We start from the raw sequence: 14,243 nt of genomic DNA, 5'->3' as shown, positions 1-14,243 counted from the left end.
CTCGTGGGGCATCGTCTCCTGCAGATACTGTCAGTGGTGAGGAGGGATGTGCCAGAGGTGTACTGGGCTGATCTCTGCAGCTTCTTGCATTCCTGTGTGTCGTATATCAGGCAGTGATAAAAGGAGCCAGGGTACTTTTGACAGAGTGTCCTGTGACAAGCCGAACCTCCTACGATGCTGACATGCCTTCCTTGTGAGGGCATCTAGGTGCTGGGCCCCGAGTAGGTCGTCTGCTGTATTAACACACAGGAATTTAAACCTGCTGACTCTCTCTACAGCCATTGCCCCAGTGGAGACCGGTTCACATTCAGCCTTCATCCCCGTCCTGAAGTCGATGCTCAGTTCTTTTGCTTTACTGACGTTGAGCGAGTGTTTGTTGTCGTGGCATCACTCGCCAAGGTGACCTGTCGCAATCCTGTACGCTGACTCACTGCCTCAGAGTCCGAACCACTGTCTGTGAAACGTGCTGTTTTGCAGCAGCAGTACAGACAAAAATAAATCATAAATTACAAACTTCAAATAAAAATGTATGATGTGTTCGTGCACATTCAGAAATCTGACGGCAGAGGGGAAGAAGCTGTTTCTGGATTGCTGAGGCTTCAGGCTCCTGTACTACTCCCTGATGGTAGTAATGAGAGCAGGGCACGTGGTGAGGGTCCTTAGACAGGAATGCTGCTGTCTTGAGGCACTATCTCTTGAAGATGTCCTCAGTAACACGGAGGCTTGTGCCAGTGATGGAGCTGGCTGGGTTTACAACCCTCTGCAGACTTTTGTGATCCTGTGATTTGGAGCCTCCGCACAGACTGTGATGCAATCGGTCACAATGGTACATCTGTAGAAACTCTTAAATTTTTTTATTGAGATACAGTGGCCCTTCGTGCCATGCTGCCCAGCAACCTCCAATTTAACCCTAGCCTAACCAGAGGATAATCTCCAATGACCAGTTAACCTACCAACCGGTACATCTTTGAAATATGGCAGGAAACTGGAGCACCTAGAGGAAACCCATGAGGTCACGACGAGGACGTACAAACGCCTTCCAGGCAGCGGCAGGAATTGATATCGGGTCACTGGTACTGTAAAGCGTTGTGCTACCACGTCCCTGGTGACATAACGAATCTCTTCAAGTCCCTAATGAAGTGTAGCACCTTCTTTGTGATTGATAGTCCAACAACAGGGGCGTTGGTGAACTTGTGATTCACGTGATGCGCGTCAGCTCTTCGAGTGCCGGCAGTTTATTTTCCTGCTCATGGTAGATGAGGACTATTTGGGCCCATATCGGAGAAAGGATGTGCTGGCATTGGAGAGGGTTCAGTGGAAGTGGACAAGAATGGTTCTGGTGATGAAAGTGTTAATATATGAGCCGTGTTTGGCTGTAGGCCTGCACTCACTGGAGTTCAGAAGTATGGGGGCCGATCTCATAGAAAGCTATTGAATATTGAAAGGCTGAGATAGAATTGATGTGGAGACGATCTCTCCTCTTGTGGGAGAGTCTGCGACCAAAAGACACAGAATACAAGGACTCCTTTTAGAATGGAGATGAGGAGGAATTTCTTTGGCTGTATTTAAAGTAGATGTTGACCAGTTCTTAATTAGTAAGGGTGTCAAAGGGGGGGAAAAAGTTAGAAAAACTTTGGTTGCTTGTGGGTTTCCAGCATCTGCAGAATCTGGTGCACACAGTGAAATGCATTGTTTGGATCAAATCAAATCAGCGAGGGCTGTGCTGGGCAGCCTGCAAGTGCAGCCACGCCTCTGGCACCAACAGGGCTTGTCCACAACTCGCTGAGCCGAACGTCTTTGGAATCTGGGAGGAAACCGGAGCACTCGGGGCGGGGGGGGGGAGGGAGCTGTTCAGTCACGGGGTGAATATACTAACCCCTTACAGACAGTGGAGGGAATCGACCCCGATCGGTAATCACTGACACTGTAAAGTGATGAAAATTGGGTTGAGGAGGAAAATAAATCAGCCATGATTGAATGGCAGAGCAGACTTGATGGGCCGAACGGCCTGAATCTGCTCCTATGGTCTTATTATCTGCACTGCTGCTCAGAATGTGTTACTGTTGTCTCCAGACCACCGTCCAGTGCCAACCTGAGCACGGCCGTGGGGAGCGAGGGCGGTCTGGAAGCCGATTGCAAAGGCGATGCCGGGAAGGAGAGGGAGACTCTCCGAAGACCCAACACTCTGAGGCTGCCCAAGTGTCGCTCACTCATCATGGGGTCAGGTAAGGGAAGCCGGCAATGAGTGAATTCAGCTGACCCACTGACCCACCCAGCCCCAGAAAATCAGGAGCGGTGGGCAGAAGGTGAATGATCAGTCTCTCCAGGGTAGGGGCATGGGTATGGAGTGGGAAGAGAAAGATTTAAAGGGAACCTGAGAGGCAACCTTAGGGATATCGGGCAAACACAAGCAAATGGGACGAGTTCACATTGGCTTCTTGATCAGGATGGAACGAAGGGTCCATTTTTATGTTCTGTAACGCTATGAAACCTCCGGGACCAGGTGGGCAGTGGGTTGCACACTGTCCTCATCCCCACTGGGAATGGGTCTCTGTTTCTGTCTCCCTGAATTGCTCGAATCTTTCACCTCCACCGTTTATAGAATCAGCCCAACATCTCCATGCTAACCTTGCATATCCATCTACACTAATCTTGTTCACCTTAAAGTCACAGACTCGTATAACACAGAAACAGGCCCTTTGGCCCATCATGTCCATACTGACCACAGAGCCCAACATCCCTTTTATCTGTGTTGGCCCAAATCTGTCTAAACCCTCTATTCCATGTACTAATGTTATTGTACCTTGCTCAGACACGTCCTCTGTGGCAACTGTAGCACACGAGTAGCCTGTGTGTGAAATTTCCCCTCAACTCCGATTGTTAACTTTTCACCTGCCCTTATGTTTTTTTGTTCCCCTTCCCTGGGCTGTGTGCATTGACCCTTAAATCTGTGAGGGTCTCTGCCTCCACTGCCCCCTCAGGCAGTGCCCTCCAGATTCCCACCCTGCTCTAGTGGGGGGAAACATCCCCCTTTCAGATCGTCTTCCCCAGACACTGCCACCTTGTGGAGAGAGCTGTGACTTTCACCTTTTGTATGGTGGTGTAGCACCCTCTCCCTCTCACAAGAGGACAAGGAGTCAGAACAATCCCATTAGTCCCATCCCCCGACTTGTATCCCCATTTTCCTGTTAAATATCTCCCTCGTGTGACCCTCAAGCTGATCCTCCTGCCGCCCACTAACCTCTCTATCTGAAGGATGGTTTCCAGTGGCCAGCAGTCCACTCGGTCTTGATCTGGGACGTGGTGGGGGTGTTTTTTTTTACAAAAAAGGACCCGATGGCCCCGGGGCTTGTTGTGGTGCTGTAACTTCCACACAGACAGCGCCGGAGGTGGGGATCGAACCGGGAACTGTGGGGCGGCTACAGCACCTCTCCCCTTCCCTTCGTGACCCCTCTCAACCTCGCTGCTTATCCCGGCACTGCCCACCACCCCTCCCGCTCTCATTGTACCTTCTGTTCCCCGCTCCTCCTCGCCGGGCACCTGTGAAGATCTGGACAGTGCAGGTACACCTCCAGAGGAGAGTGTCTACAGCCGGCGGGCAAGGAGCTCCACCTCCAGCTTCGGCAGCCTCTACTCCAAAGTGTCCGGTGAGTGAATCCCAGAAAACGTTCCAGGGGAAGGTTGAATGTTAAAACTTTACTCCCTGGACCCTCGGGCAATGAGGGGAGGTTTACAAAATTGAGAGGTATAGGTGCAAGGTTTTTTCCACAGAGAACTAGAGGTTATAGGTTGAGGGTGAAAAGTGAAATATTTAAGGGGACATGAGGATGGGGGTTTCTTCAGTGGGCGGGCGGTGGGAGCGTGGAACGGGCTGCCAGCAGAAGTGGTGGATGCGGTTTCGAGGGACAATTTGTGCAAAGTTTGGATAAGTCAATGGATTGGAGAGGTATGGAGGATCGATGGGACTAGGCAGAGTCTGGGATGGGTTAGATGGGCTGAAGGGTCTGTTTCTGCGCTGCTGGGACGGGACGGATTGGGATAGGTCTCTGGCCGGATGCGGAAGCGGATGGTGACCCAGCCTTTGGGATTCTGGGTGGGATTGGCAGAGGAGGTGCTGGGTCAGTGGTGGTGACCAGGACTGGGGACCTTCATTAGGGAATGTGTGTGGATACATCCACACAGGAATTCAGGGAGACATAGGCCCTTCGGCCCACAATGCCAAATTAAGCTACAGTAGACACAGGAGATTCTGCAGAGACTAGAAATCCAGTGTAACACACACAAAATGCTGGAGGAACTCTGCAGGTCAGGCAGCATCTACAGAGAGGAACAAACAGTGGACGTTTTGAGGCCGGAGTCTTCATCAGGCCTGGCAAGGAAGGGAGTAAATACCAGAAAAGATGATGGCGGGGAGAGGAGGAGGAGTACAATCTGGAAGGTGATGGGTGAGAGAGAAGAAGGGGGTGGGTAGGAGATGAAGTGAGACGTGTGTCTGTGATGGCGAGCACATGATTGAGGAGTTGGAGAGCAGCTGAAATTTTTAAAAATATAAATAATTAAAATTTAAGAATCTCTAAAGTGTTCAATATTATATAAATCTAGGAAAGTTCATAAAATTCTATATTTGAACAGAATTCCAATTCAGTTTAAAATCTTAAAATCACTTAAAATGTGAAATGATTAATCTGTTTATTGTTAACGATTCTGTTTAAGTTTGTCATTCAATGTATACCACCAAACGAAATAGTGTTCCTCAGGACCAAGAAACCATACACAGTACATATAACAGTAGTAACAGAACATACAATAATAAAATATATCCTGTGCAAATCTGTTAGAATTTATCAAATCTGTGGAACTTTGCATACTGTGCTGATGTTCTGTTCCACCTGCTCATTCACCTCAGGTTATAGTTCCGAGCACTCACGTTGCCTGTCAGAGCCAACCCGAAGGAGGAAGTTCTCATCCAGTAGCAGTGGCCTGTCGTCAGGGCCCAGTAGCGCAGCCGAAATGGAGGCCACCACCAGGGAGGTGGTCTTCGAGAAGCCGCCTCGCCCAGTTCGACCCCCTGAACGGTTGTCGAGGTAAGAAAAGTGGTGGTAGAGTTGGCAGTGGAAAAAGTACTTAAAATTACACCGCACACACAAAATGCTGGTGGAACACAGCAGGCCAGGCAGCATCTACAGGAAGAAGTACAATCGACGTTTCGGGCCGAGACCCTTCGTCAGGATTGCTGCGTTCCAACAGCATTTTGTGTGTGTTACTTGAATTTCCAGCATCTGCAGATTTTCTCGTGTTTGCGTTTTTAAAATCACAGCGAGATTGTTTAAGTTTAAACTTAATTGTTATTCAACCATCCTCATTTATATAACTAAATGAAAGAACGTTCCTTTGGAGCCCAGGTACAAATCACAGTACGTACAGTCACACCTATGCTTACGACAGTAAATACAGTCACAAAAAATAAAGCCGTGGTCGGCTAATTGGACCATTGGTTAATCAGGGCAGATGCTTATTTCAGATAACTTCAGTGAACAAAATAATTAAGAAAGCAGCCAGGATTTTCTTCGTTTATTCGGAACTTTATGCTGCTTAATTGGGACAGGAGATTGTTGCCACACAGTTTCTATCTAGCGTCAATCGCGTGCACTTGTGTGGCCGTTGGACACCACACCACGCTTCAGTGAACGGTTTTTAAATAGAGTTACTTGTTTGTGTTTGTTTCTTTTTGTCACTGATAGTGAGAAGAGAGCAGGAAGACAATTCAGAACGGTTTAGCTCACTGAGGTTTCAAACGTTCAGAAGCAACCTGGACTTACATTAAAACTATTTCAGTAGGTTAGGAACTATGAAGAATTAAGGTATTGACAATTATCTTGAAAGTTACCTCTAGTCCCCACTGGGACATTCGCCTCTTACCTGTGAATCCAAGTAGCCATTTACATGTGACAGTAGCCACACCCTTCAATGGGTGAGAGGCGGCGGTCTCCTAGCCTGGCGAGCCTGTCCTTGCATGCAAAGTGGTCTGGGCGGATGAGACCTACGGTGAGACCCAACAGCCAGGAAGGTGTTCTGCAACCCTACATGGAGAACGAAGGGCACGGCGAGGCACAGAAGTAGTCATGGTCATACACTGCAATCAGGGAAGACCCCGGTCGTGATATCTACTCAACCCTCTGGACCTGGATTTCTGGGGTGGAGAGAGTGGGACTGCCCCACTAGAATGCTTTTCCACTTCTTACAAACTCTCCCACACAGGTTTCCTGTTGTCCGATTTGACAGACAACCATCAGAAGCATTGGGAGTGTTCTAAATTGTTAAATATTTCACTTAAGAGCATAATTTATTACTCAGTTAAATGTTAGTTCGTCTTTCTTTATATCCTTTTAAACTATTTCCATGAAACTTCAGCTAATTGGGACAGCCGCTTAATTGGGCCAAAATGTACTGGTCCCGATGTGTCCCAGTTAATTGGAGTCCACTGTATCCCTGGTGACATGGCCTGAAATACATGGCATGTGCTGGAGCCGTGTTTCTGCAAAAGGACAAATCCTCTTCTCACGCTGGCTCAGCCGCAGACAGCCCAGCTTCTCTTCCTGGAGAAGCAGCAGCACTGACGGGGGCTGGCCCAGTCGAGCAGGGATTACAGTGCACCCGCTGTGACTCTGATCTCTTCCGCACTTTCTCTGGCACTTCATCCCCTCGGTATGAGCACCCGGTCCGTGCAGCTCCCCCGCTTCATTCTCGACAGTGAACCAGTAAATACTGGATCAGCTCCATTTTGTCTCCCATCACAACCGGTCGACAGCAGATGCCATTTCATTGGCTCTTCACTCGACCCTGGAATATCTGGACAGGGAAGTTGTGTGTATCAGGACACTCTTGATTGTAGTGGGGCATTCAATACTATCACCCTCTCAAAACTAATCAATAATAAGACCTAGACCTCTATACCTCCTCTGTGCAACTGGTACTTATTTTCCTCACTTACAGACCTCTGTCAGTTTGGATTGGCAACACCATCGCCTCCACAATCTCCATCAGCACAGGGTCACCACAAGTTGTGTGCTCAGCCCACTGCTCTTACTCGCTTCGTACTCACATCTGAGCGGCTAAACACAGCTCCAGTGCCACATTTAACTTGTCTGATGACAACACTGTGAATGGCAGAATTTAAGGTGGTGACAAATCGGTACATAGGAGGGAGACTGAAAATCACAACAAGCTCCCACTCAGTGTCAGCAGGACCAAGGAGCTGATTATTGACTTCAGGAGGAGGAAACCAGAGGTCCACGAGCCAGTCCTCTTCAGGGGAGCAGAAGAGGGGAGGGCCAGCAACTTTAAATTCCTAGGTGTTATCATTTCAGAGGATGCGTCCTGGATCCAGCACATATGCGCCATCACGAAGAAAGCACTTTCTTAGAAGTTTGCAAGTACTTGGCATGCCATTTAAAACTTCAACAAACTTCCATTGAATTATACTGACTGGCTGCATTATGGCCTGGGATGCAAACAACTGGGCGAGTGGGCCAACCAGTGGCAGATGGAGTTTAATTCCAATGAATGTGAATCGTTGCATTTTGGTAACACAAGTCAGGACTAGTGGTGACCAGTGATGTTCCGCGGGCGATGGATTCACTGCTCTTTATATGTCGTGGTTTGGACGTTGGAATTGATGGCTTTGTGGCCAATGTGCTAACATAGTTGGAGGGGCAGGGAGTGTTGTGGAAGCAGGGAGACTGCAGAAGGACTTGGGCACATTAAGAGAGTGGGCAAAGAAGTGGCAGGTGGAATATCGTATAGGGACGTACAGTGTATGGTCGTGCACTTTGGTAGAAGGAATAAAGGTGTAGACTATTTTCTAAATGGGGGAAATTCTAAACAATCAGAGGGGCATAGGGACTTGGGAGTCCTTGTGAAGGATTCAGGATTCACTTAAAGGTGAACTTGCAGGTTAAATTTGAGGTAAGGAAGGCAAATGTAATGTTAACATTTGTTTCAAGAGGACTAAAATATAAAAGCCAGGATGTAATGCTGAGCCTAGACAAGTCATTGGTTAGACTGCACTCGGAGTATTATGAGCAGTTTTGGACCCCTTATCTTAAGAAAGGGTGTGCTCGCTTTGGAGAGGGTCCAGAAGAGGTTCATGAGAAAGATTTTGGGAATGAAAGTGTTAACATGAGGAATGTTTGATAGTTCTGGGCCTATGCTCACTAGAGTTTAATAGAACGATGGGAAATTTGATTGAAACTATGAAATATTGAAGGCGTAGATAGAGTGGAGATGGAGAAGATATTTTCAGTAGTGGGGAAATTTGGACCAGAGGACATAGTCTCAGAGTAGAAGGACATCCCTTTTGAATTGGGACGAGGAGGAATTTCTTTAGCCCACGGATAGTGAGTGAATCTGTGGCTGAGGAGGCCAAGTCGTTGGGTGTATTTAGAGCGGAGGTTGGTAGGTTTTGAGATTACTCAGGATGAGGGCAGTAGTACAGAGCTGGTGCATCACTATGTTACAACAGAAATAAATAAAAACACAATGCCAAAGAGAAATTGTGAGGTGGTGTTCATGGACTGATCAGAAATCTGATGACAGAGGGGAAGAAGCTATTCCTAAACATTTGAGTGTGGGTCTTCAGGCTCCTGTACCTTCTCCGTGGTGGTGGTATGAGAAGACGGTGTATCCCTGGTGATGGACGCCGCCATCTTTAAGATGTCCTGTATGTTTGTGGCTGTGACGCAGCTGGCAGAGTCTACAGTCCTTTTCATGATTGTGTGCGTTGGGGGTCTCCATTACCAGGCGGTGATATAACCAGTTAGAATGCTCCCCACAGTACATCAGCTGGAGTCCTTGGTGACATACCAAATCTCCTCAATCTCCTGATGAGCTCTAGCCGCCGTCTTGCCTTCTTTGTGATTGCATCAATATGTTGGGCCCAGGATAGATCTTCAGAGGAGTTGATGCCCAGGAACATGAAGCTGCTCACCCTTTCCCCTGCTGAGCCTGCAACGAGGACTGTACGTGTTCTCTTGACTTCCCTTTCCACAATCAATTCCCTGGTCTTGCTGACGTTGACTGCAAGGTTTTTTTTGTGTCACCACTCAACCAGCTGATCAATTTTGCTCCAGTATGCCTCCTCCTTGCCATCTGAGACGTCGTAACTTGAGGGAACTTCAGTTTAGTGCCTGCACGTAATTTGTGTCTCCCTGCCCCACAGGCGGAAGAACCAGGCCCTCGAGAGTTACCCGTCGTGGATCAGTGATACAAGGGTCAACGCGGACGACATCGTGGAGAAAATCGTGCAAACTCAGGACTTCACAGACACCAGCAACTCAGAGGGTAGGTAGCAGGAATCAACTTCCAATGGGTTGGGGGGCCCATTTTAATCAGCTGGTATGGTCATGTTGCTGGGACTTGAGGACCTGAGTTATAGGGAAAGTTCGAATAGGGAAAGGATTTTGATCTCTGTAGAGGACGAGACATCCTTTAGGACAGAGCTGAGGAGGAATTCCTTTAGGCAGAAGGGGATGTATCTGTGGAACTCATTGCCACAGACGGCTGAGGAGGCCATCATTGGGTATATTTCAAGTGTAGGTGGCTCGGTTCTTGATTAGTAAGGGTGTCAAAAGTTATGGAGAGAAGGAAGGAGAATGGGGTTGAGGGAACAGCAGTACAGTGCAGGTGTAACACTGAATTTCTTCCAGCGGGGCCATGAATGCTAGTGTTCCTGGGCAAGAGGCTATGTTTCTTTGGGGCAAGGGGATCATTGGAGCTGTATTCTCTGGGGTGACAGGGGTGGTGCTGTTGGGGAGGGGTTGGAGGATGTGAACCTAGAGTGGAATGTCCAGTTTGTAACAGGGAAGGGGAAATGTATCTCATTAATGTGCCAAGATACAGTCAAAGTTGAGTTTATCATCACATACACATCTGCACAGGTGCAATGAAAAACCAACTTGCAGGAGCATCACAGGAAGTACAGAACGTTCACAAGAAAAACACAATTTAAACGTTCAGGAGTCTTATAACAGTGGGGTAGGGGCTGTTATTGACCAGGCTGGAATGTGTTGTTAAATGTTTGTATCATCTGCCTGATGGGAGGTGGGAGAAGAGGGAACACATTGAGGGGGTTTGCATTTGTGAGCCAGCGAGAAGGCGAGGCCATTTTGTGCGATGGACTGGGCTGCGTTCACAACTCCACAGTTTCTCTTCATCTGGGTCAGAGCAGATTCTGTGTCAAAGGTGTGTTGTGTGTCTGGGGTGGTGGGGGAGAGAACAGTGTTGTGGGGTTGGTGATGGGGTGGGGCTGTAGTTTGCGATGTGCTGAGCTGGTGTGTCCTCACCCCCTCGCTGACCGCAGTCGGTGTTTTGCAGAGAGCGGACTACAGCTGTTTGTGGGCCGGGATGGATCTACCATATTTGGTGGCGTGCAGCTGAGTAACAGGTGAGATCTCTGCCCCATGCTTCCCTCCGCCACGCTCCCCGTCGCCCCGTCCACGTTTCCATCCAGTCCGTGGGACCCACATAATGTTACCTGTGACGGGGAGGGGAAAATCAGAGGACGAGAGGGGTCCCACCACCAGAACTTGCCAATTCTGTCTGCCCCATTCCATCACGCCCCACTTCCCGCCCTTCACCCCCTTTCCCATATCATCCAACTCCACCCATCCTGTCACCTTCTGTCCCCCTTGGTGTCCTGTCTGACCATACCCCCCAGCCCATTCCTCACCTGTCCCTCCTGTCTGCACCAAATGTGAAGCCAAATTAAACTAATACTTTTTCGCCTGCACGTCACTTTGAAGATGAAGTTTTCTTTATTTGTCATATGTACATCAGAACAATACAGTGAAATGCTCCCATAGTTCCTGCCTCTTTGGCCGTCCCTGTACGCCCTGACCTAACTCCCTCTAACTACAAAAAATGCGATGATTTTGAACAGAGTTGGGAAATGTCTGTCCCTGCTCTCATTCATCCCGTCTCACTGCTGCTCTCATTTCCCCCTCCCAGGCACTCTGTGAGTGACTACATGCCAGTCATAATCGGCAGTCGCTGAACTGGAGGACCGTCGTGGGATCGTGCTGTGCGCTTTTTCCCAGTTTCCGGGCAAGCATCGTGTGGGGGGTGGAAGCCGACCAGAAGGAGGGCAGGCTGGGGTTGTGGGTACAGCCGGTTCCTTGCCTCAACCAAGTGGGCCAACGGGAAGTTGGGTCTCCTGCTCCCCACCTGTACCTGCAGACCCCACCCAGCCATGATAGGCAGCTTTCTTCCGGCTCCTGCGCTCCCTGGGCTGGCCTAGGGGGTCAGGGGCCGTGGGTCAAGGGGGGAATCATGATTGACGCTAGGTACAGCAGATGCTGGAAATCTGCAGACCAAACATACACACACACTCACACACTGTGACACACTCACACTCTCTCTCACACACACACACAAAATCAGACTGTATCTGGAGGGGAGTAAGCAGTTGATGTTTCAAGCCGAGACCCTTGATGAGGATTGGAAAGAAAAGGGGCAAAAGCCAGAATAAAAAGCTGGTGGGTCTTTCTCATTAATTGCCCATCATCATCTCCCTCTGCTTCCTCTCTGATCAGATTCCTTCTTTAGCCCTTTACCTCTTCTACCTAGCAGCTCCCAGCTTCTTCACATCTCCCCTCCCCCCCCACTTATTTGAGCTTCTCACCCCCTCTTTTCCAGTCCAAATGATGGGTCTCGCCTCAAAATATTGACTGTTTATTCCCCTCCATCTATTTTGCCTGACTTACCGAGTTTGATATTTTTGTGTGTGTTGCTGAATGTCTGTGGGATTCTGGACAAGAGGCCAGATTTTTGGCCTATTAACCGGAGACACGGGTTCGGATCCCACCATGCCATTCGAGCTAACTCAGTTCAGGATCATTTATGTAAAATGTGTAATTCTCAAAACACTAATTTCTGTAACCATTACCGCAACTGGATTGCTGGTTTTAATAATTGTACTGGGTTCACTCACGAGGCCTGGCTAGGACCTCAGCCACAGTGGTTGAGAGCAAATTACCTCCTCCCTTGGTCTAGGGGTAAATGGGGATCAGAAATAAATGTGATAATAATGACCACTTCCCCTTCACCGAGGGACTTAAATATAAATAAGAATGATGTAGTTGGAGTGGGGGGGGTGGTGGTGGTGGTGAGTTGTCCCTTCAGCCCATCGCCCAAACTAGCTCTTTGGCAGAGCCATTGAAATAGTTCCCTTCCACTCCTTGGAGCTTTTTGTCCAATTCTTTAAGTCAGTGGACTGGAGACAAAAGGAAAACTGTATTCCAGCAGAAAGGACCTTACTCCCTCACCCCCCCCCCCTCCCCACCAGTCTCTGATCCAGCATTACGATTCAGCCAGGCATACTAACGTGGTCAGAGTGACGGTCCTTGTGGCTAACTTTAATTATGTTTGCAAGACTCTGCCAATGGTGTAACTTGTGGGGCTCCGCTTGGGTTAGCCTGGTGAACAAGCCAGTTTGCACCCTGCTTGCTCTGGAAGCCCGAGCAGAAAACGCAGGGCTTCCGATGGGAGTACAGGAAACTGCACGTGCTGGAACTCCACTGTGCTTGTTGCCATGGTGCTGAGCACTGTGGCCTGGAGCTCGGCGAGCATATCTGGGAGGAAAAAGGCTGACCATGCACAGAGCCCGGAGTGAAGTGCCTGTGAATTAATTGACAACTGTGTACATTGTGAGAAGGGTGGGGGGGGGGGGAGGTGGATGGAAAATGTGTATTTAACACAAGGATGCAGATCTTAATATATTTTGATATGCAATTCATTACGTGTGTGTGATTTGTGAACTCATTTTGCAGTGATGGAGGGGTGGGGATGGTGGCAAGCTGTTCGTTGGCCGAGGTGCCAAGGAAATGCAGAGGGTGTTTGGAAATTGACGCTTGCTGATAGAACCACAGCAAGTTCTATCAGTCTTTGTACCCCATGACTGGATCACCCCTGGAGTTGACCTCCAGTGCCCAAACTCTTTTCTCCACCCCCCACCACCTTGAGTCAGGGTCACATGGCACAGACAGACCGTTCAGCCCCACACATCCATGCACACCAGCTGGTACCGATCAGTACTCAATGGCCATACCTTGTCAGTAAGGAGCACCCAAGCAACACAAGGGAAACGGGTAAGCCTAGATACAAGATCTCACCCAGTTGAGGCCACCCAGCCACTGGAGCTAGGTGTCCATTGTACAGTATCGTTTGGGTTCTTCCCATCAAATAGGTGGATGTGCTGGGGGCAGCCTGCAACTGTTTCCCCACACATTCTAGCACCAATGCCCACAATGTTCAGCAGATGGCCCAGAGGAGGACAAATACCACCTTCGGTGAGATCTTGGCTGTTCCTGCACCTTGCCCGTGCTCCAGGCAGATCCCTGAAGGTCGGTTGTGTCGTTGGCCCATTTGGATCCAATGCATAGGCTGATAGGAGGGGACCAACGCAGCCTCATTCTGAACCGATGGGAGGCCACTCAGTCCTGATCATTGGCTGATCTGGCCCCGATCGACCAAAAATTCACCCCCCACCTCTCTATCACCACTGATTCCAGATCTACAACATAGAAGGTGGACATTCTGCTCAGTTGGCCTCTAAACACAAATAAAAGTCTGTGCTGGCCCCAAGCAGATCACCACCTCTCATTTATCTAGTGACACAGCACAGTAATGGGCCCTTCTGGTCCGATGAACCCAAGTGCGCAACAATCCTTGCAGTAAACTAGTCGGAGCCATAGAGTCAGGGTGAAACACCACAGAAACAGGCCTCCTGGCCCATCGAGCATCTGCCAACTTAATTGTTTGCCTCATCCCATCTACCTGCACCCAGACGCGCTCTCAACTCCACCCACCCAAACTTTCAATTGCACTCGCACCAACCCATGAAGAAGTTTCCCTGTGGATTCCTCTAAAATATTTCACCTTTCACTTTCCAGTGTCTCCCAACTGGAGACAAAATTAACCCCATCTACTGCCCTCAGTTTTGCACAAGATCTCCCCTCATCCTCTTGTACACCAGGTCCTCAAGTTCTGGAAATGTCCTTGTAAATTTTATCTGCGTTTATTCCATCTTGCATCTATCCTGTAGGTAGGTGACCAGAACTGTGACCACTACTCCAAATTTAGCCTCACCAATGTCTTGTACAACTTCAACATAACATTCAACTTTATGAAGGTCAAAGCCTCAAAAGCCTTCTTTATGACCCTATTACCCATGACATCACTTCATAGGA

General features: G+C 48.9%; 1 protein-coding gene across 2 annotated transcripts in view; it reads left to right on the top strand.

Annotated features, from left to right (window-relative positions):
* Positions 1-12,790, top strand: part of LOC140718044 (early estrogen-induced gene 1 protein-like) — a 33,213-nt gene extending 20,423 nt beyond the window's left edge. For both annotated transcript variants that reach the window (XM_073031619.1, XM_073031618.1), the window contains exons 6-11: positions 2,074-2,225; positions 3,549-3,647; positions 4,907-5,084; positions 9,218-9,339; positions 10,372-10,441; positions 11,005-12,790. In XM_073031619.1, coding sequence (XP_072887720.1) covers positions 2,074-2,225; positions 3,549-3,647; positions 4,907-5,084; positions 9,218-9,339; positions 10,372-10,441; positions 11,005-11,050 — 667 coding nt within the window. In that variant the 3' untranslated portion in view covers positions 11,051-12,790. The remainder of the gene's footprint in view (positions 1-2,073; positions 2,226-3,548; positions 3,648-4,906; positions 5,085-9,217; positions 9,340-10,371; positions 10,442-11,004) is intronic.
* Positions 12,791-14,243: the final 1,453 nt, after the last annotated feature.

The sequence above is a fragment of the Hemitrygon akajei genome, chromosome 2, assembly GCF_048418815.1.
Source record: "Hemitrygon akajei chromosome 2, sHemAka1.3, whole genome shotgun sequence".
Taxonomy (NCBI): Eukaryota; Metazoa; Chordata; class Chondrichthyes; order Myliobatiformes; family Dasyatidae; genus Hemitrygon; species Hemitrygon akajei.
This window is presented reverse-complemented; position numbering and strand designations above follow the sequence as displayed.